At 33.2% G+C, this 23,647-nt stretch overlaps 2 protein-coding genes and 1 long non-coding RNA gene across 5 annotated transcripts; 2 read left to right on the plus strand and 1 right to left on the minus strand.

Annotated features, from left to right (window-relative positions):
• The first annotated feature begins 664 nt into the window (after positions 1 to 664).
• LOC148786962 (uncharacterized) lies at positions 665 to 2,415 on the plus strand. Of its 3 annotated transcripts, none has more exons than XR_016067497.1 (3): positions 665 to 820; positions 1,335 to 1,401; positions 2,178 to 2,415. It is a non-coding gene; the product is annotated as an uncharacterized LOC148786962 (long non-coding RNA). The 3 variants fall into 3 exon arrangements; XR_016067495.1 differs by having other exon boundaries at positions 665 to 813; XR_016067496.1 differs by having other exon boundaries at positions 665 to 813; positions 2,208 to 2,415.
• Positions 2,416 to 7,794: 5,379 nt separating this feature from the next.
• On the plus strand, positions 7,795 to 12,181 carry LOC105178198 (uncharacterized). Its single transcript, XM_011101608.3, has 4 exons — positions 7,795 to 8,246; positions 8,695 to 9,483; positions 11,087 to 11,134; positions 11,218 to 12,181. Exons 1-4 carry the CDS (start codon positions 8,058 to 8,060, stop codon positions 11,536 to 11,538), a joined length of 1,347 nt encoding a protein of 448 aa, XP_011099910.2. The 5' UTR covers positions 7,795 to 8,057; the 3' UTR covers positions 11,539 to 12,181.
• Positions 12,182 to 17,048: 4,867 nt separating this feature from the next.
• LOC105178196 (monosaccharide-sensing protein 2) lies at positions 17,049 to 22,125 on the minus strand. Its single transcript, XM_011101606.3, has 5 exons — positions 21,983 to 22,125; positions 20,964 to 21,530; positions 20,016 to 20,872; positions 18,392 to 18,579; positions 17,049 to 17,630 (listed from the first exon to the last, which is right to left on the minus strand). Exons 1-5 carry the CDS (start codon positions 22,059 to 22,061, stop codon positions 17,192 to 17,194), a joined length of 2,130 nt encoding a protein of 709 aa, XP_011099908.1. The 5' UTR covers positions 22,062 to 22,125; the 3' UTR covers positions 17,049 to 17,191.
• Between the last annotated feature and the right edge of the window lie 1,522 nt (positions 22,126 to 23,647).

The following is a 23,647-nucleotide window of genomic DNA, read 5'->3' on the forward strand; positions in this document are numbered from 1 at the left end:
TAATATTGAATAAAGATAAATAAAGATTTATATTTGGCCAACTTTTATCATGTATTTTAAATTGCGTTATAAACTGTTATAATTGCGTATCACAGACAAAGCCCTTAGATGACAAATAATCAATGAAATTTGGTTTGTATATGATATGGTAACCATGAAATCAATTTTCGATGATTGGTTTGAAACGTTTCAAGTTGAGAATTCTGAAAAAGAGCATCGATTGTTCTATTGAGACTTGTATTAATGAACGTATTTACATGATAGGTGTCACGTTTCATTGACGATGGACATATGATGTCTATACATTATTAGTCGGTAGTTGACAAAGAGTTGTCATGTGACGCCCCAAAAATTGTAATATATAATTGGAAGATTAATTGGTAAATTTTTATGAAATTTAATTAATTAGTAAATAAATTATGTTCTATAATTGGAATATAATAAAATTTGAACGGATTAAATTGGAGCTCGTTATAATATTTTGGGGCAACTTATATTAATTAAGAAAATTCAGAAAGGACGTAATTGGTATTTTGAAAAAAATTTAATTAAATAAAATAATAATAATAATAATAATAATAATAATATATATAAATTAGTAATAAGATATATATGTCCTTATATATATATATATACATATATAAAGAGTAGAGAAAGAATTGAGAGTGGGTTGTGGCCCACCTCCCACCACCGCCTCACCCTCTCTTTCCTTTTCTTTTCTTTTCTTTTGTTGTTGTTCATGCTGTACACACACAAACATACACACACACCACACACACACACTTCGGCAAGAAGAAAGAGAAAGAAACAGAGGTACGAGGTATAATTTTAATTTTTATTAATTTATATAATTATATTATTTAATTAATCCGTTTATTAAATGTTGTTTATACTAAGCGATGTACTATTTAATTGGAGTATTTTACAAGTTTGGCTATTTAAAATAGTGTCGAATTAAATATATTTAATCGAATTAGATATAAAAATGATATCATTGGTTAATTAGATTATTAAATTTATTAGATTTGAATGTTGCTATAGCCAATTTATACAATTCCATCAGAATTATTAACCAAACACGCAATTATATGTATTATTGTTCAATTAAAGAGTATAATAGCGAGAAATTGATAGAAAATTCATAGAAATATTTCGAAAATTATATTTAATAAATGGTATGTTAATAAAGAGGAAAAATGAAGATTTGTATTTCGATAGAAATGAAATATTAAAGAATTATTAGAAATTGTACAAATGATAGTCAATATTATATTTAAAAGAAATTACGATATTCTCAATATATTAACTGTATGTGGTTTAATAACTCATTATAGGATACGGGGGTAAAGTCAAAGACCGAACCACTACCTATTGGATAGATAAAAGTGTTGTAAGGTCGAGGTAAGTAAATAATTAGTATTATCTATATATGTCCCCTTTATTTGTGGTATTACTGTTATATGATTTTTGGTTCATGCTGACTTTGATTTATCTGAAAATATATATGAGTGGTGAATGATGTAATTTGATTGACGATAATGTGTACATGGAATGAGAAAATACGTTGAAATATTATGTTTGTTGTTTGATCTGTTGTGGATGTCTGAAAATGAGAATATATGGATATACTGTTTTACGTTACTAGTTGCTTACAAGAATGGTGATATGTGGAAATAAGGGAGTGGTGGAAATTGAATATAATTGTGGTGTGGATACCCCTTGATGTGTTGAAAAGCCTATAAGGCGAAATGAAATGAAAAGAGCTTTGATGTGATATGAAAAGAGCTTTGATGCGATATGAAAGAGCTATGTGCGAAAAGAAAATGCTATGTGCGAAATGAAACAGCTATGTGCGAAAAGAAAATGCTATGTGCGAAAAGAAAATGCTATGTGCGAAATGAGATTGATGAGCCGGCTGTCAAGGGGATTCACTTAAATTTAATAATGGTGAGATTGAGTTGGCGGAAAAAACACAACATCACCTTTTTGGTAAGCAAACTAGAAAAAATGGAGTTTGATTGATTGTCTTGTTATGGGATAGCTATGTGGTGTAATAAAGATGATTGTGTGGAAGCAAATTGACTATATATTTCATGCATGTTGTCTACTTATCCTATTTGGGTTGTGTTTGATATACATATATAGATAGGGCTGGTTATTTACTTAATGAGTGGCAGGGTCATTCCCCTGCTGACATTTTTTCTCAGGAATAGACTTTGAGGTGTTTGACTGTTGAAAAATAGGTCCACACGCTATACTCAGGCAGGTCGGGCCAGTATGCAGTTTTCTCCTCTTTGTCACTTAGATTACAAATCACATTTTGTCTGTACAGAGAAAATATAAGTGTACGAATTACCTGTGACGAATCACTTTGTGATGTGTGATATGTATATATATAATGTTGTGGGTTGATAATACCTATTATGACGTGTTGGGATTACGTATGCAAATTGATTAGTTGATTATGTGCAAATTTATATATATGAACACAGGGATTACTATAAGTATGAGGTTTAGCGTAGATATAGCCCTTGTAGCGAAAGGGGGTGCTACATGTCAAGCCGACTAAACTGACTTATGAGAAGTTATCATATGGAAGCCCAAGTGACGTGATTTGTATGACTTGAACTCCTTGATACCGATAATATTGGAATTAATCCTGAGACATGAGGATCCACAGTAGCCTCCTGCATGAGACGACTATATCTTCGTCTTGGCAAAAGATGACTATATTTCCACGTGGTCAATATAAGTCTATTTCAATGTAGTCGAAACACGTAGAGTGGCCAATGAGTTTCAAGGTAGGATCCATCACCTATCATGAGATATTAGTGATCTCTTGTGTTCTCTAAGTTGTGTTTAGCTTCGTTAAGTTTGTGGTCACGATAGTTAATCAAATAGGAAAGGAGTTTCCTCTATTGATTTAGGGAGTAACACGAATTAGAGTTTATATACAATTGTCTGGTCCAAAATGGGAATCGATATATATAAATTTTTGCCCTAACTACGGCCAGGAGATGACATATGGATGGATTGTATCTATATACACTCGGGAACCAACAGGTTCAACTTATCTTCACATGTTCTCTAGTACTATAAATCGCTGTCAGATGCCCACCCATGATAATGCATAGTCTTGAATTAAATATTAATCAAGAGTAATTAATTAAATATAATTTGATTAATCTAGTGTAAAGTATTTGCCAATTAAATTATATAGTGACACAAGCCCAAGTCTAACTGAAGATGGACCTATGGAGTCACACACAAATCATATGAATATAGTAGAATTAATTACAAATTAATTTCAAAAGAAATAAATTAATTTGAAGTATTCAAATTAATTATATTTGGTTAAGATTGCAGTCTCATGAACAAGTTCTAAATCATGGGTTCAAGTTTCACTAAACGCGTGAATACATGTAAGTTATTGTAATTTATTTTTGTTATTAGTCATATTAATATATTAATTAAATCGATGTAATTTACTATTATTTTTAGAAAAAAATTGGAACGAGTAACCCATCAAATTTGATAAAAGTAGATTAACTTTGAATTTTCATGAATAGAAAATAATTGATATAACTAATTAATTAAAAAAATTGTTATTTATTAAAGAAATAAGTGTAAGCAATAGTATTTCTGTCATTCCACATTTTGTCTACCACATTAGTTTTTCTAAAATTTAGAATCTTAAAATAGAGCAGTAGTTACAGAAACACACTCGATGTGTATGTATAATTTAAGCTTTTATTATTCATATTTAATTATATAAAAAATAACACAAATGAAATAAATAACTAATCATAACTAATACTACTTTCAATTTTTATTAATTTTAAATGTGTATGAACATTAAAAATTTATTGATAGAAAAACTTAAAATAGATGGCCACTTTGTATACATATTAAGACAAAATTACAATTTTCTATTCGAACTAGGCTCGTTTTTATACTTTGCAACCAATTTTTTTTTTAATGTCAACTTACCGTCTCAACTTTGTGAATTTGCACTTTGTCATATATGACTTTTTTTTGTTGATTATTCTGCCAGAAAAAAATTATATGCTGTGCATATGTGAAAAAGTATCATATCACATAACCGCTAAATATCACATGTGCACTGCATGTATGTTTCTTTTTTTCATAAAAAACTTGATTGGGAAGTAGTTATATATGACAAAAAGTGCAAAATTTTGTAAAGTTGATATGATAAGTTTACATAAAGAAAAGTTAAATATCAAAATTTAAAGTGTCATTTTCAAGATGTTCTTTTGTTTATCCCTCCTATGTCCCTTTTAAGGCACCCGAGCATACCTTTTCTTACACTAACCCCACCAAAAACAAGAAAGGGGGGGGGGGGGGGGGGGAACCACTTTGCTCCCTTTACTATGCCCTATTCTTACTTTATTTATTCTATTCTCAATTGTGTAATTTTGGGTAGCTGATGAGTTCTAATTTAATTGGTAAATTTGAGACTTTATAGTTTCGGATGTTATGGGTTTAAATCTTATTATATGTATAAGATGTTGTTCTACTGCATAGGAGGTGTTGTCTACTGTAATAGTAATGTTGTTTAGATTTTATTTATCTGATAGGATTGATTGTGATTGAGTTATTTTAATTAATAATAGTTCATTACGTAATCTCCTATAATATATAAATGCTTCAATTACATTCTTACCTCCAAAATTAATCTTCTATAGTTAGCAATTTGGTTCATTGAATTTTATAAAATAAATTAGTTATATTACACCAAAATTTTAATTTAAAATGTAATCATTTAAATAGTAAATATTTTTTTTCCCAAAACTCAGAACTAATTAGATGGATTTAATAGTTGGGAGATTTATTTCTAAGAAATTCACAAAAATGACTAAAGATAAAAAGAAGGGTTAATTACATTTTGCTATTCGAACTATGACTGTTTTTACAATTTGGCATCTAAACTTTTTTTTGTGTCGACTTATCATCTCAACTTTACAAAATTCTGCACTATCTTATTTATAACTGTTTTCAATTGAGTTTTTTGTCACCACATGCAACGCACATGTTATATTTAAGGGTTATGTGATGTAATATTTTTTATATATACATAGCTTGTAAGTTTTTTCGGTAAAAAAATCAACAAAAAAAGCGGTCATATATTGACAAAGTGTAAATTTCGCAAAGTTGTGATGGTAAATTAATTCAAAAAAAGGATTTGATGACGATGTATAAAAATGGACACAATTCTATAAAGAAACATGGAAGTTTTTATTCAAGAAATATATATATATATATATATACATATTTGTAAATATTTGTTGTATGCAACACAAATTGTATTTGTTCAAAAAAAGCTTTGGATAATTTTTATAAGATAATTATTTAACTATTATGATTCTATCTGTATAATAATTATGTTATTATTATAATTCTGAAAAAAATTTAAACTGAAAGTTTTCGAGTAATCTTATAGATATGTAGGTGGTATAAAAGCTCCATATTTAAAAGGGTAAATTATAAGACTAGATGGAGTGATCGAGAGCGTCTCAGAAAAGTGCTTTTCAACTTCTGGTTTAAAAAAAAAAAAGTACTTTTGAAGTGTTTGGAATGCCTATTTCTACTTCTGAAATGACTAAAAAAATCACTTTTAGACCAAAACTAGAAAATACCTTGGAGGGTGCTTTTAACTGCTTTGGCTTTTTTGTAAATAAATATAACTTTATTTTTGATTACTTTACTCTTATTATAATAATCTTAATTCAACTTTACAGTTTTTAATTTATTTTTAAAGTTGATATCGGAGTTTTTAAATAATTTAAAGTTTAACAATAATTAAATTTACACTTTCACATATTTAATATTTTAAGTTTTTATATTTTATGTGCTATATCATCTAATTGTTTTATTTTATTATCATATTATTATTTGATTAATTAATAAAAATATATATATATATTTTGCAATCATGCAAGTGTAACTATTGTGTATGAATCAATTTATTACTTAGTGGGAGTATTATTAAATTAAACATATTTTTTAATATTTTAAAAAATTTAAATATGAAATACTAATTGAATTTTTTTTTATGATTTTTTATGAAAAAATAAATTATTAGTGACAAAAAGAACAAGTAAAATAATAAGTAGAATAACGACATTTATTTAACACATAGGGACAAAATAGTCTTTCAGCAATTGAGTTTATTTTAGAATAGAAGTGATTTTTCTCTAACGCTATCTAATTTAATTTTTATCTGATTTTTATTATTTTTTTTACAAATACTATCCACTTTTGATTTTGCTCAAACTTTTAAATTTTTTCACAAAAGTCACTTCTCTAACAATATAAGTTTTCGCAAACACTCCCGCTTTTAAACAAAAAGTTAGAAACACTTTGAGAGGTTCTTATAGCTGCTTTCACTTTTCTGTAAATAAATTCAACTTATTTTTAACTACTTTATTTTTATTATAATAGTCTTAATTCAACTTTATCATTTTTAATTTATTTTTAAAATTATATATTTAAAGTTGATATTGAAGTTTTTAAATAGTTTGAATAATTTAGCAAAAATCAAATTTATACTTTCACATATTTAATATTTTAAATTATTTTATTTCGTTCATATATTATTATTTGATTAATTAATAAAATACTTTTCTTTAATAATCATGCAAGTTTAATTATTGTATATGAATCAACAATTGTATTGCTTAGTGGGAGTCTTATAAAATTAAACACATTTATTAATATTTAAAAAAATAAATATGAAATATACTAATAGAAATAAAATTTATTATATTTTATGAAAAAGTAATTGTTACTGACAAATAATAAGTGAAAATAGTAAGCAAAAAATTGTAGTTTTTTAACATATAGGGACAAACGATCTTTAATCAATTAAGTGTATTTTAGAAGTGATTTTTATCCAAACACTATCCAATTTAACTTGTATCTACTTTTACTTTTGTTACAAATACTATTCACTTTTAATTGTGCTACAACTTCATTGTTTGCTACAAAAGCGGAAATTTTTGCAAGCACTTTATAAATTTTAAATATTTTTATACATGATACGAGGAAAATAGGAAAAAAAATATTAATTTTTAAAATTTTAATGATATAGCCATTTTTTTCGTTTTGTATTAGAAAATAAATAAATTAAATATGCTAAATAATTTGATGTTATTAAAAATTTAAAAACTTATGAATAAAAATATTCATTAAACAAGAATATAATTATTCTTTATATAATGATCTTTTCTTAAAAATTATGTATGAGTATAATAAATAAAAATAAAGTATATAATTTTATAATTTTTTAATCGGTATACGTTTATTTTTTCAAGACAAAAATAAGGGAAAAGTATTATTTTAGCCCATTAAGTATGCCTAATTTTAATTTTAATCCGTTAACTATGTCCATTTTTGTTTAGGTCCAGTAACTTACGAAATTGCTTACTTTTAGTCATTTGGCAGATTTTTGGACAATTTTACCCCTATGCAACATTTGAAAGACAGTTTTAGTCCATATGCACTTATAGGGTAAAATTATCCGAAAATCTGCCAGAGGACTCAAAGTAACCAATTTCGTAAGTTACTGGACCTAAACAAAATGGACATAATTATCAGACTAAAATTAAAATTAAGCATATTTAACAGACTAAAATAATACTTTTCCCCAAAAATAAAATCCAACCCTTCCCATATCCCCTTCTGACTCAACCAAACAAAGCCTTGGGAAAAGAGGAGCAGAGCAAGAGGGAAAAGTGGAGAGAGTCTTGTGTTGAAAGCCACATCTCACCGCACTCTGTCCCTAATTAAAAATAGTAAATACAATATATTCACTAATAATAACAATAAATATAGTAATTGTTCTTCCACTTCCTCCTCCATTGCAGTTTTTTCCTCTCAATCTCAACACCTTCCCTAACAACCCACGAGAAATCTGAGGATAACAATTTAGGCAGAAATTGGGATTTCAAAAGGATCGCGGTTTCTGAATTGGATAATAAATAACGGATCGCTGATTGTGAGTTGCAATACGAATTGTTTTTGAAATTGCGATCATTATGTCGAACTGCCCATCATCGTCGTCGGGATCGGAGGAAGAGGATGAGGGAATGGACTCGTACAGAAAAGGAGGGTACCACGCCGTCAGAGTTGGCGATTCATTCGCGGCTGGTCGATACATCGCTCAGCAGAAACTGGGCTGGGGTCAGTTCTCCACTGTTTGGCTCGCCTACGATACTCAGTCATCCGTATGTATTTCTCCTAGATGCTGTCGTTTTTAGTTTCTCTTTTGTTGCAGTTGAGATTTTCGCATTTTGCTTTCTGTGTCTGCCTTTGTAGATGTTTTGAATTCCTGTTTGTATTTCTCTATGTTTGACTGATCTTCTGTCAGTCTTTGGGCATTTTCTTGTTTGCGACTCTAATAATGTTGTTTATGTGCCTTCATTTGCTTCGTATGTCCAAGTTAAAAGAAATAATGGTATTTTGATATGGCTGTATACTTTGATCATCGTTGATGCATCAACGCTTACTCTATCCACATTTATCTATGAATTTCTGTGTTTGAAGATGCTTGAGTGCTTGATGTAGATTTTTAAGTTGACACTCTTTTATATCAATGCAACTACTATGACATGTTAAGTCCAATCTCAGTGTGCTTCTTAACTTTTCTTGTTTGTGGCTTGTTTGATTTCATAGAAATATGTTGCGTTGAAGATCCAAAAAAGTGCACCACAATTTGCTCAAGCTGCACTTCATGAAATTGAAATCCTTTGTGCTATTGCTGATGGTGATCCCTCGAATGAGAAGTCTGTTGTACGATTAGTGGACCACTTCAAGCATGTAGGCCCAAATGGTCAGCATTTGTGCATGGTCCTGGAATTTCTTGGTGATAGTTTGCTTCGTCTGATCAAGTACAATCGGTATAAAGGACTTCAATTGGACAAAGTTAGAGAGATTTGCAAATGCATTTTGACTGCACTAGATTACCTGCATGAGAAGCTAGGCATTATACATACTGACCTAAAACCTGAAAACATTCTTCTATGTAACACAATTAATCCTTCAAAAGATCCAATTAGGTCAGGAATGACACCCATCCTTGAAAGGCCTGAGGGGAACCCGAATGGGGGAGTCTCCATGAGTAGCATTGAGAAGAAATTGAAACAAAGGGCAAGAAGAGCAATTGCGAGGATATCAGAGAGGAGAGCTTCTATGGGAGGGGTAGGCGTGGTTCCAAAGCCTGCTAGATGCTTGGATGGGATTGACTTGAGATGCAAAGTAGTTGATTTTGGAAATGCATGTTGGGCTGATCGACCAATTGCTGAAGAAATTCAAACAAGACAATACAGAGCTCCAGAAGTTATACTTCAATCTGGCTATTCTTTTGCTGCTGATATGTGGTCATTTGCTTGTACTGCATTTGAACTTGCAACAGGTGAGATGATGTTTGCGCCAAAGAATGGACAAGGCTTCAGTGAGGATGAGGTAGTGATTTACCGTTGATTTTATGTTTGTGCTTTATAGCATGATTAAGCAACTTTAATAAGCTTCTCTTTCTATTTCTCTTGCGTAAAGGTATAGTTACAGCACCCTTGCTTAAAGTTTAGTCTAATTATAGGTAGACCCTGTCAAGCTTGGAAAATTACATCTACCTCTAGCACTAATAGACATTAAAAACCTCAAGTTTTTTAATGAAATGAGCTTTTAGCCATGCATGACCTCCTCTAAGGTTTCTCATTATAACCATTTGAAGCTTTTCCGTTTACTATCAGACCCCTATGGTTTAACATCTATCCTAATAATAGAATAATATATCTTAAATATTTAAATTAACTTTTTGGGGTAGACCAAGCAATATACCGAAACTGAAAATCAATTACATAAATTATATTCGGATCTTAGTATCAATTTCAGTCATTATCTTTTCTCTTCTAAATTTTCACTTGCATGTATTTTGCTCAAGTTAACTCCTAAAAGTGTGTTTCTTTGACATAAGCAGTTAATTGGTTCTCCACATGATTGTGATAACCACATAAATAAGCTCATAAAATTTTCAATTATAAAAAAGAGAGATAAATTGATATAAATATAAACTGTGATTGGTATGCAATTAATTTGTTAAATATTTAAAAATTTTTAGTTGAAGTAATAATAATATACTTACTAATACTATGGAATTTAATTTTAAATATCAAAAGTTAGAAATACTAAATTTTAAGGTAAGTCAGTATCAGATAGATTTCAAGTGAATTTTTGTAAATTTTCAAACTTTAGAGATATTTCTACGAATTTGCATTAATAATTATTATGATGCCTTTGGCATCAACAGGTGAGATTGTATTAAGACTATTATTAGTATCAGGGAAGGTATATGTAAATTTAAAAACATAGGTGTTGTTATCTGTATTGGATAGAACTCAAGAGGGAAACATGTAAATTTAAAAAAACATAGGGGTTGTGTCTGTATTGGATAGAACTCAAGAGAGGCTTATGTAACTATCAAATTGTTTCAATTAGTCAACTAGAGGTAAAAATGAGTTTAAGTTCAACTACTAAGACTAGTGTTAGAAGATAACAAATATAAAGAATATGTAATTTTTTTTAAACTTGAAGGGTCTATATTTAGTTGGATCAACCTCAAAGGAGGGCATTGTAAAGCATCCATTTGCATAAATTGTGAGGTTACTAGCAGTTATTTCCTAATCTTTTCAGCATATTGTTGGGGATACTGGTGGCCCCTTGGTTTCTGCTACTGCCCACTCTTGATGTTCATCACTTAACACTTTTATGAAATGTGTTCAATTTGAAACCAGTTACTTTTAAGGGCACCTATGTGGTTCATTAAGATATTTCGGATAATTTGGTGATTGATTTTGCGAGTTGTCCCCTCCTAGTGCCAGATTTAGAGACAACTAGAATATATGGCCCTTAAGTAATAGAAATAAGCATCTTAGGAGTTTCAAGTCTTGTAGTTTAGATAGTAGAAGGATCATCAATGAGCAATCCTAGTTCTCCTCTGTTTCAATAGATAGCTAGTTTGCATAGAAGTGGTATCAGTTGATTTGTCATGACAGATGTGTTTTCGTAGGATCACCTTGCTTTGATGATGGAGCTCCTTGGAAAGATGCCACGGAAGGTACATATGTATTACTCATTTGTCTATATTGCTCAAACTATATGCGAAGTTGCTAACTATAAGTTTGAATGCTTGAATGGAAGGTTGCCACAGGTGGAGCTCGATCTAAAGATTACTTTGATAGATATGGGGACCTGAAGAGAATTCGAAGGCTGAAGTATGGGTCTCTTGATCGACTACTTGTTGATAAATACAAGTTTTCTGACGCTGATGCTCGTGAATTTGCTGGTTTTCTCCGTCCCATATTTGATTTTGAACCCGAGAAGCGACCAACTGCCAAGCAATGCCTACAACACCCATGGCTCAATACTGTTAATCAGGCGCATGGTGAGTTAAAAAGTGAATCTAGTGATGAAAAGGTGAATGTTGGAATGACCAACCTCCAAATTAAGTTACGCAAGTGATTAGGACAAGAACAAGTTTTGTGCATGTTTTGGATTTTGTTTGTGGTTGACTAGCTAAGATTAATGAAATGATAACACATGAAGAAATTGACTGAGAAACTGATATCAAGTGCCAAATGATAGCGTAGTTTTAAGTATGTCACTAGATAGCTGCTGCATCCATATTGACACTCGGACACAAATTCATCCCACTTCCCTTGGTTTTTATGCGGATCATCTGAGAAAAGGAAGCTCGACATGTCTTGACTGCATGGTGCAAGGAGGCATATCATAAGCTTCGGTTCTCATGGAATTCTTGTCAGATGGATAATTTGGGTTCCGGAGTGGGAGACTTTTACAGAAGCAAGTCATTGTTGCAAATCATCTAAGAAAGATGTTCTTCAAATGTTTCTATCAAGAAATCAGAAAATTCAAGCTCAAGTCAATGGGCAATGACATTTTGGTAGCTGATTATTCTGATAGGACTGGTAAAGAGTAGCTGACACTCTAGCTTACTTTGGCCGAAGGACTATAATACTACTGGCACTGTGTGATAATTTTTTCTTGTATAACAATTTTTGAACTGTGTAATTTTGTGTGGCTTTGTGATTTTATTTTCTTATCTTTTTGGTTACCATCTGAAATGATATAATCGATTCCTTAAGCATTGTTTTCACATTATAGGCAAGGTTTTCATAGTGATAAAATTAACAGTACTGTCCAGATTTCTTTACGGATGTTTCCTCGTTTGATGTAGAAGAGTTTTTTAGTAGATCCATTACCTCCCTTGTACCCAAGAACTTGTTTGTATTAATGTAATGCTTCCTAGTTTTCGTTTTAAAAGATAAGGTGTTCAATAAAATCGTTGTACTCTCAACTAATCGGTTCAATTCAAATTGCACTGCAATTCAAGGCCTTGCCAGAAACCATTGTGTACTAGAGAAGAAAAATCCAAACAGTAATAATTAGTACAACTGTTTTGATTCATATTCTTCACTTGCAACATTTGTAAGAAGAATAACACGAACTCTACAGATATAAGGGAGAGAAAGCAAGAGGTTTTAGAGTGTTTTTTTTTTTTGTTGTTTTTTTGGTATCATATAAATGCACTTACACCAACTTACACACTTGCACCCACACTACTCACTATACTTCCACACTAGTATCATCATAAGCAAGAAAATGTGTGCAAGTGTACATGGCCGAGTGGATGGGGTTGAATAACTCCCCACTTAGTCATCACTTGCTACATGAGTGAGGTTTCAACTTCCCTCAACCTCATTTAAATTGATGGGCTTGGACTTGGATATGAATGTGAGTGGTTTTAATTTAATTTAACTTAATTATTGAATTAGCTATTGTGGTACATCGTTTTTTGTGTATTATAAAAAATAATTTTTTATATTTTAAAATATATTATAAATAAGAGTAAGATATATAAAATATAAACCAATACATTACATCAATAAAAAGAAAGAAAAAAGAGATAGTAATTTATTAATTTATGTAAATTTTGAAAAGTTGAATAAGTTAGTTATTTTATCATGAGAACATTTTTAACTTTACAAAAAATTAGTGTGGTGGTGTCATTAACTGACGTTTGTGAGTGTGGAAAGGATTTTCTTTTTATATTAGTATAGATTATTCTAAGCCCACTTGGATTTTCATATCACGACTCTCCGTGGGTCAGTTCAGTCCGCTTAACAACTCTTTGTCGATCACCTACTAATAACATATATACATCTCATGTTTGTCGTCAATGAAAAGTGACCCGTCATATGGATACATTCATGAGTGCAAGTTCTAACAAAATCTTTGATACCCATTCTCGAGGTTCTCGACTTAGAACAATCCATATTAACCCTCGAAGTTGGTTTCATGATTACCATCGCATGCATAATCTAACTTCATTTGTTATGATGGTCTAGGGCTTTGTCCATGAAATGCAACCATGCATATATGCATTAAACACGGCAAATGCGGCCAAATGAGCTTTACTATATTCATTATTTTAATGCTATATGGAATAAGATTGCTTCTACCACAAATGCAAGAGCCAACCTATTGGCTTGACGATCACCTATTCCAACAGTCTCCCACTTAACCAAAAGATATTTACCTAGGTGCACTTACACATCTTCTCCATATGTACATTGGGCAGTTGGACTAGGTTAGCAAGTCTGCTTTATTTTTTATATAGACGTAATGCGATCCAATCACAACTGTGTTTGGGTTTGTGATGAGGTCCCATCTTTCATGCTTGTGTAACAACCCCCTTATTATCATATACAAACTTCGCAGTGCTAGGCGCCACATCCATCATTTGGATGTAAACTTTGTCCAAACAACATCCTTGCAATTTCATAAACTGCAAACCTCCCGACTTCTATCAAAGTACATTGTATCCCACTTAGAACTCTTTTGAAATGACAGCCTTTGATTCAGCCGAACAACACAACTAATTCTAAATAGGTTATTCTCAACTATGTATTGGAAATTGATATCTATATACTTTTTCAAATATTAATTTTCTACAGATACCACATCCTTAGTTCTTCAAAGGACCTCAAGGATGTCCGTAAATGGTAGGCGCAGTGACCATCACTAGCGTATGCCTGATAATGCCTCCTAATCTATTAGGACATCAAGACTTTTCGAATTAGGTCTTTCCATAAATCCTTATAGACCTATCTCTATAGATCACAAGAATATAGGAAACCTACCCAAATCTACATGGAGAATTTAATAGAGAATTATGCTTTAGTGTTCCTTAACATTTTGCTATCATCACATGATGCAAAATATTATCCACTCAAAGTATCGAAATATTTTTTATTAGGCTCCAACATTTATGACTTCAACATATTTAGTTCGGATTTTGGGAGTTCACAAACCTTTTGTTCCTTGTAATGACTTGAGGTAGATCTTTATAGACCCTTCCTCAACCATTTCACTTAAGTAATATGGTCTTTACATCCACTTGCCATATCTCATTGTCATCTTATATAACTATGGCAAGCATAATCCTTATGCACTTGACCATGGTCGATGAACGATCCAGTTTTCTCAAGCTGCCACTCAGAGCATCTTTGAATACAACTTTTTTGCCATCAATCGGGGCCAACAAGGTCATACCTCTCGATCTTGGATCCCGTAGCTTCAGACCACTACCACGAATCGATATAACATATCGTCCCTTCCATCTTCCTTGGATCACTATCCAAGACTTCTTAGAGTCTGTGTATAATGAGATCATTATTTGAAATTTATGAACATTTTAACTACCATGAATTCAACACACGACTCCTCGAGTTTGCAAAACATTCTTTTAAGTATCCAACGAAAACCCTTTTTCCCAGAACACTAACTACTTGAAAGAAACCTGTTGTTCGAAGGAGATCAACCACATCATAGTTTTTTTTGATTCATAACTTAGGGTTAAAGGAGATTGTTGATCTCTTTGCTCTCTTTTTCTTGTTCTTTTGTCTTCTCCATCAATCAATTATTGATCTACCATATTCCTTTAACGCCTACTAGCATAGGGTTAAAGGAGATTCCGTCTTAGGTGGTCTGGACTATTCTTAGAGGGAAGACACTTGTGTTGCTATCCTGAATGATAGCCGAACACCGTTTAACTTGACAAGCAACTAGTAGCCATTTCCACCATTAGTTCGACATGAGATTCTTTCTTGAGAACGTTTACTCACCTACATCAAACGGAGTGACTAAAGGATGGTATCCTAAAGAATTCAATTGACTCCTTTTTTTCATGAGATCCGCATCGTAGTAGCAACGAGATGGACTATTTGATTGCTAATTATAATATTATATTGTAATTTAAACTCTAATTTTCACTCTGTTTAACATCTCGAGGGCTATACGAAATCATCCATCGTAAGCACTCTCTCTTTGTCGGTCCAATTTGGCAAGCCTAACCTAGTTTTTCTACTTTGGATTTGTATTGAAATAGATGACCAAAAAATCAATTAGTTTGACAATTTGAAAGCTATTCAGCAGTCTTATTAAAGTAATATTATCTTGATGAATAAAGTAAGTATTCATCTCTGACATATGTGTTTGTTGTATTTACTAATTAAGTTAAATAGTACTTTAACGTCACAACAAATGCCCATAGACCAATTAGAAAAACCTGTGTAGTTGGGATGCGCATAAGTTAACAACTATGAAACCAATTTTTGAGAGTTGGCTTGAAATATTCCAAGTCGAGGACCTCGAGACTGGCATCAAAAGTCCTATAGGGACTTGCACTGAGTATTGTATTTATTGGATTAATGTTGTATTTCATTGGCAATAGACATAAGTCGTCTATGCAATTTTACTAGGTTAGACAAGGATTGTTAGCTAACCGAACTGACTCGCGAGATGAGCTTGATTTGGATGACTGTTATTCTTGGTTTCAATAGTACAAGATTAGTTTGCAGACTTGAAGAATCATGATCGTCACATGAATATGAAAATTGTACTTTGGATTTGGGGAGAGGTGACTGTGTCTTTTGATGTAGTCATTATAAATCTTGTTCAGAGCAGTAGGAGTATGTAGTGAGTATTTGATTCCAAGTGAGAATCTATTCCCTATCACTTTTCGTACCATTCATTATGGGATTACCACTTTTAGTCTTCTAACTTACAGAAATTAGCACTTTTGATCCTCATCTACTTTTCCATCTATAGTTTAACGTTGTAGGTCATGTGCCTAGTACATGACCGTTAAGCATTTTTAGTTGGAGTAAAAGTTTTCCCTCTCCCAGCAGTAGCATATGAATGTTTTATTTGACCTACTTGATTCACTTGCTGAAAACATGATTCTTTTTATTACTTCTATTTGACTTCAACTTACAGAAATATGGAGATAAGATTCAATTTTTGTGAGAGGAGAGAAGAATTCCCCTTTCTTTGTCCTAATTTCTTTCAAAATTTATTTTTCTTCTCAAAATAGTTATATTTCCCCCTAAAAGTGGTACCAAGCTGAAAAATATGCCAATTTGTCCTCTAGCAAAAAATATTTAATGGTCACCTGTTGCGCGCGACCTATGCAATTAAATTATAGATGAAAAAGTGGATGAGACCGATAATGCTAATTTTTATAAGTTATGGGACTAAAAGTGCTAATCCCGTCACGAATGAGATCAAAAGTGAAAGGACCTAACTTACGGGACCAAAAATTCTATTACCCCAATTATAAATATTAAGGTGTTTTGACACTTAAACTTCAACCTTTTTTCAGTTTTCTTTTAAACACTCCCAAATTTTACTATTGGATTTAACTTACAACTTATTCCAACCATAAAAATAGAAATTATTGCAAACACTCTTTAGGTCCTGTTAAAAGTGTTCCACTCGAGACTGTCATCAAGCATGAGGATCATTTCAACTGATGGTCAAGATATTGCAAAATTATCGTCCAACTACATGATCGATCTATGAATGGAGATGTAGCCAACACATGGAACAAATGAAAACCAGAAATTAGAACAAGGAATGAACTAACAGCTGGCTGCCGTCTCCTGTCAACTTTATAAGCGATCATCTTCTTTCAGACAATCATCACTGCTTTCTCACAGCTCATCAAAATGGCTGATCTAATTAGCCTGTAAGAAAAGGAAAGAAGCAAGTTCTTGATCAACTCTTTTAAACTTGCACACACTCATCAGTTCTATACAATATCTGCAGTTTGTTTTGCACCCACTGCAAAGAATTCCGTGATAACTTCTAGCGGCATGCCCTTTGTTTCTGGAACCTTTACGAAGACGAAGACCCATGCGACAGCGCATACAACAGCATAAATTCCGAATACACCAGCAAGGCCTATTTGGTTCAGCATGACCGGGAGCGTGTACGTTACGATGATGTCTCCAATCCAAAATGTGAGAGCACATATCGCAATGCAAATTCCACGCACACGAGTAGGAAAGATCTCGGCACATAGTATGTTAGGGATCGGTCCGAACCCCATGACGAAGCAGCAGAAGTAGACGATAACGCTAGCGGTTGAGATGACCGCATGCATCACAGTTCCCAGATCAATGACATTTCCAAGGACTAATAAGATCAGTGTCACCAATAAAACCGGTAGAGTAGACAACAGTAGCCACCTGTGGGGACATATATACGATTGAGTCGAAATATATTTACCAGAAAAGAAACCAAAATGAAGACTTCCATCAACCCCCTACTGGCCCAAAATATTATGCTTTGAGAACTAATTTTACAAGCTGTAAAGATCCCATACTCATTTGCTATATGTCATATATTAGGTTATATTTGAATTGATGGATTTGAACTAGAGAAAAATATTTGAAGAAATGACTTCAAATGACTCCATACTCAAACAAATTTGAAATTCATTAATGTTCAACCAAATATGGGAAAATAGCATTTTTCATTCCGTAAGTGCGGAACTTTCTACTTTTAGTCCCTGGTACGAGATTCTCATTTTTGGTCCCAGGTGAAATTTTTGGTCCACTCTAATTTTTATTTTGCAATTGAGGACAATAATTTGAAAAACTAATTCATTTGTTTCAATTTCTGCCGAAAAATGTCAATTCCAAAGGATGAAGCGGGTTGCAACGTGCTAAGCATCCGCCTCTTAATGATGAAATCAATACTTTCTAACAAAAACAGACAAAACACATGAGTTTTTTTTCTTTTTTTTTAATATTATTGGCTTCAATTGCAAAATTAAAATTGGAGTGGACCAAAACTGCCACCCTAATATAATTACAGGACGAAAAATGCATATTTTCCATGTTTGAAACAGATAGTATGGATCCTCCAATGCCTATTTGTGACCCACAATCGAGAACAAATTAAGTGCTGGTTAAAATTCAAAGTCACATAAAAGAAGAAGTGATACCTTCTGCCTGCAATATCCATAAGTCTCATTGCAACACCAATGCTTGGAAGCATCAACAACGTTGTGACACCACTTATCAGAAGGGAAGCAGAGTCTGAACTGAGGCCCAAGTTTGAGAGGAGGACTCCCACACCCGCTTGTTCCAGAATTTGAGGAGTGTAGTACAAAACCCCATTAATTCCAGAGAACTGCCATTCATTACATGCATCAGCACGTTAATATTTACAAATTTTAGCATACATATTAAAAATAGGAGCAATTTTATTTTTACTCCCATAAATTAGATTCGTTTTTTATTTAGCCTATTTGTTACGATTTTCTCACATTGCATCTTATAAGATAGAAATTTTCAGTCATCATGTGTTTTTTTCGTCCGATAATTAATGGAGATGTCACGTATCATTGGTTCAAACACGTCCAGACTAATTGCCCTATGACTTCTTCATTAATTATTGAGCAGAAAAGTCATATGAGGACAAAATGGAAAATTTCTAACTTAATGGATGCAATGTGAAAAAGTCATAACAGATGAGACTAAATTGAAAAAGGCCCTAACATATGTGACTAGAAATACCATTTTTTTTATTTTTAATATGTATGCTAAAATATGTAAATAATAAGTATTTGTTAAAAAATTTAAATATATGAAAACATAAATAATATATATTATAAATTTATGATTAATTTAATATTTCAAAATAATATTTCTTATACAATGAGACTTTCTTTAGTTGTTTTATTTTTAATTTTTGAATCTCATCATTTACGGACAGATAAATGAATAATTTAAAAAAGTTGTCATTCAACCATTTTTTCTTATTCATTTGGGCATACAAGCATAGGAATGATATATTAAATTCATTCAATTTCTATTTTTCTTCTATTTCTAAATTTATTATATTTTTATAAGAATTCATTTTTACATTCTAATCATTCTAGAAATCCCATCAAGAAAAACTACGAATCTCTTTAGATTCACCAAAAAATCAGTAAAAGTAATTGTATCCTAAAATTAAAATGTTTCTTTGAAGGAATTAATAAACTATTAGAGAAAATCATGACAATGAGAAAATAAAATATAAGGCATAACCTTAATCATGTGTTTAAATTTGAACTATAATATACTCGTCATACAATCAGTGTACAATTGAGGGAGAGTGATCAAATATATAACAAGTATATCACACTTGCTGTATGATTAGTTGGGTTCATACAAACTCAGTTCGAGTAAGAATTTTTCAAGTATATGGATGGAAAATTCTTATTCAGGCAAGTTTGATCGAAGCAAATCGATCAAATAAGTGTATCGCACTTGCTATGTGATTGATCATTTTTTCTAAATATTTACACTAATCACATGACAAGTGAATTGCACTGGTCATATGATTGGTTTAGATTTAATCGAGTCAGGTCCAAACTAAAATTTAAGAATAATGCCACACAAGTCTTGCCGTGATATTTCATCAAATGGATTTACAACCTGCCCTACTGTATATGACTGAAGCTGGAAAATAATTAAACTTGAATTGCATGAGAAATGTAGAATCAAAGAAAATTAGAAGGCTGCCTGATATTTCTTGGTTTGAAATTAGTTTAAACTTAAGCATGATACTTGCATAGTTACCTGTTGAAGAATTTGAATTCCCACACCTACTACCAATGCATGTTTCACTCCTGGTTCGAAGAGTTCATTCCAGCTTGTTCCCCCTTTAGCAGCAGCTTGAGGTTGTTTATCCATTGCTTTGCCAATCGTATGATGATCCGGAAGCTCCTGCATGTGAAGAACAGACTGGCTCACCAAAGCAGCCGCGTGGACGACTTCGTTTTCTGCTCCGCAGAGTGAAATTATAGAGCCCCTTCGGGATGCAGGAGCACCCTCCTGGTGCAAGTAGATCCTCTTTAGGCCTCCTGAACTTTTCTCGTCCTTTCGGTATGCAAGCTGCCACCCACCACCAATTCCCATGCCACTCACTTGTTCACCGGCGTTATCCCTTTCGCCGTTTGAAGCCTGACGTGAGAGCAAAGGACTCCTCAAGTTGTCATCAGACTCACCCCCGGAACCGTCTGATGCATGGTCTCCATCCTTCTGCAGGTTTTCCTCATCCCATTGTTCACCTTTGCCATGATGCTCCGCAACATTGAACATGCTGCCGAAATTTGGGAAGAGCATGCTTCTCATGCTGCCTGACTCCGGGAGCTTCTCATGAACGCTCCCGAACAGAGTGACCAAGGGATCCACAAGCTGCACATTGTTCTGGTTAGGCATGCTCCCATGACGGGAGACGGCACCAAGAGTACTCTGCTCGATGACAGGTTTTGCAATCCAAGATTTTCCCTCCTCAGCCCCATACAATTTGATGCGGTCTTTCTCCACAGCATGCTCTTGGCTATCGGCTAGCACATTGTCAGGACTTATTATGTACTCCTCTATAGATGTGTCACCTCCAACACCTAAACCTTCCACTAACAAAGCCATTTCACCTGTTCAAATAGCAAGAGAAAAACATATATTACCCGGAAAGCTATTTAACCAGATATCAAATTAAGTAGACTACGACAGATTCTGTATTACCTGAGACATCGTCTGTTCCACGTAACATTTGTAGAACTTGTTTGGCTTCTTTCATCTTTCCTTTACTTACCAGCCACCTTGGGGATTCAGGCAAGAAAAGTATAGCCAGTGCGAAGTATATCAGGGAAGGAATAGAGAGAACCCCAAGCATGAGTCTCCAACTAGGTGAATCCTTCAAAGACATTGCGAAGACCATGCAGTATGACATGAACATGCCCGCAGCACCAGTGAACTGCGGTAGGGTATTCAGTAGTCCTCTTATTTCTGGCGGGGCAGTCTCAGATATGTACACAGGAACAAGAGTAACGGCAAGACCGATGCCAAAACCATCCATAAGCCTTGCCAGAAGGAGCACACTGACATTTGGAGACCATAACATCACTAATCCACTAAGACAATAAAGAACAGACGATAATATTAGCATCGGGCGTCGTCCAAGCCAATCAGATACTGGCCCAGAACATGTTGTGATGACCGTTGCTCCAATCAGGGACATAGCGACAATGAGCCCTTCTATTGTAGGTTCGCTCTGCAAATGAAATTCCCTTTTGATGTAAAGCACAGCCCCTGAAATAATTTCATGCACGTTTTCAGGCTGATTCAGGATATTCAATAGGTTGGTAAGTATTGCTATTTTTTCTATAGAAAGATAATTTGCTCATTTGTAATATTGGGTTGTTTGTGTTTTTCAGTTGTGGCAAAAATACTAAAAGACTGAAAGATTCACAAGTACAAACTGGCATGTGATAGAAACTAGATTTCGCCGCGGATTTGTGTAATGTCTCTAACATTTATTACTTACTCAAGGATAGCCAGACACCTTCTACAATGTAGTAATATCTCTAAGATTTGTACAAACTGAGGGGAAATAGCATGTTCTGCCCCATATTTCACCCCACAAGTTACAAAATTTCCGACTTTTAGTTCTTTCGTCACATTCCATTATTATTTTGACTGGAAAAGCTACCATTAAAAGAAAAAGACCTGCATTGGAAGAAAACTCAACAGCAAACACATGCCTGCTATAGTTGCATTGTCCCATCCTTGTAACAAATTCCCAATGGCCGCTGCAATGGCGACTAGCACAGCTCCCCTCATCCTTGATGAATATATCTCTTCTACGTTCAAACAGTTGATTCTTTATAATAAAATCGGCTAACGGTTAGATTTTTTATAACATATGGTGGTGGACCTGCAAGTGCAAAGCAAAGATTCAGTACATAGACAGACGCACAACATATCGAAGGATGCATTCATATGAACATGCATGCCTAAACATCTTTCCACATGAGGGATCATGGAAAGAGACATGACATGTAAATCAAACCAGAACCCGTTTCAGGTACACCTTAAGAGGGCTTACAGAATTTGCACGACTCTTTTGCATATTACGTGAGGCGGATGCATGTATAATATATACATGCAGCTCGTAAAACTTTCTGAATAGATCGAGGAAAGTATAGGAAGTCCGAGTGGGAAAAAGGAGTTGTGCTTTTGTTTTTGACATATAGCAAGATTGGTGCGAAAGACTATATTGAGAGAGAGGGAGAGAGATGCAGTGGTTTGGGATCGAAAAACCAGTTCAAAACAGCGATGTATTGGCTATTCAAGAGCGTGCTTTGCTCATCTGTTCTCTTTGTTAATTGATTCCTGTTGCCCCTTCAGTTGTCTTAAAATCATCTTTTCATTTTCATGTTACCTTCTTTTATTCTACCCACAAAATCGCACCACAAATTATCTTATACCTATATCTATTTACACCAGTTCTTTCATGAAATTAATAGGACTAATTCAATATGGCCCCATGCGAAAATTCAGACTAGTAAGAAAAGAAAAAAGGACAAAAAGAATTCATGTAAAAAAAATGGGGCAAAATGCATCCCGCCCCTTGTGTCATTCGAAATCACAAAATACCCCCTTATTGAAAAATATTTCTCAATATACTCTCCTATGAATACATGTGGATTATGAACAATTAAAAAAATCTATATATATATGAGGCTATGGATGAAACTGAACTAAAGGTACAATAAGATAAAATGGATGTTACCTTTTTGTTCTTTCGATTCGGCAAACTCGTCTGTCAATTGGTCCACTTGAGACTCCAGAATAGAAATCCAATAAAGATATCCACACTGCACTGATTTATATGTCTCATCTCCAACACAAGCCCATTGCCATGGATTGCCGTCTAGAAACCGTGCATGGCGCTAGAAACTAAATAAATATTAGTGTGAATATTTAGACTCTCAAATTTTCCTACAGGTACGATCCTTCTATCTACCATCTCCTAAGCTCAATCTAGGGCATGAAATTTGATGTCAGCTCTCAATATGGACTAGGCATTTATGCTTCAATATTTGAGACCATGTTTTACTCCATTGCTCGGCATAGAAAAAAAATTTTATTCAACCAACCACTATGGCCACAGATTCAGAAAGCATGAAAGCGTGTCCGAGGGCATAGGAGATACTACTGTCACATATTGACAGTGCATGGATCCTTTTTTTGAAACTCACCGTCCTCGCTTAACACTCTCACTGCATTGAACAAGGCTTATGATGAACATATCTGTGACACGATCACCTCTCGCCAGATCCATGATACAACCTTCACGTGTACATGACTACCATGATTCCTTAAGTTTGAGGACTATTCATGTACTATCAGATCCGAAGAATTCC

The sequence above is a fragment of the Sesamum indicum genome, linkage group LG9 (assembly GCF_026168435.1).
Source record: "Sesamum indicum cultivar Baizhima isolate 11 linkage group LG9, ASM2616843v1, whole genome shotgun sequence".
NCBI classification, from domain to species: domain Eukaryota; kingdom Viridiplantae; phylum Streptophyta; class Magnoliopsida; order Lamiales; family Pedaliaceae; genus Sesamum; species Sesamum indicum.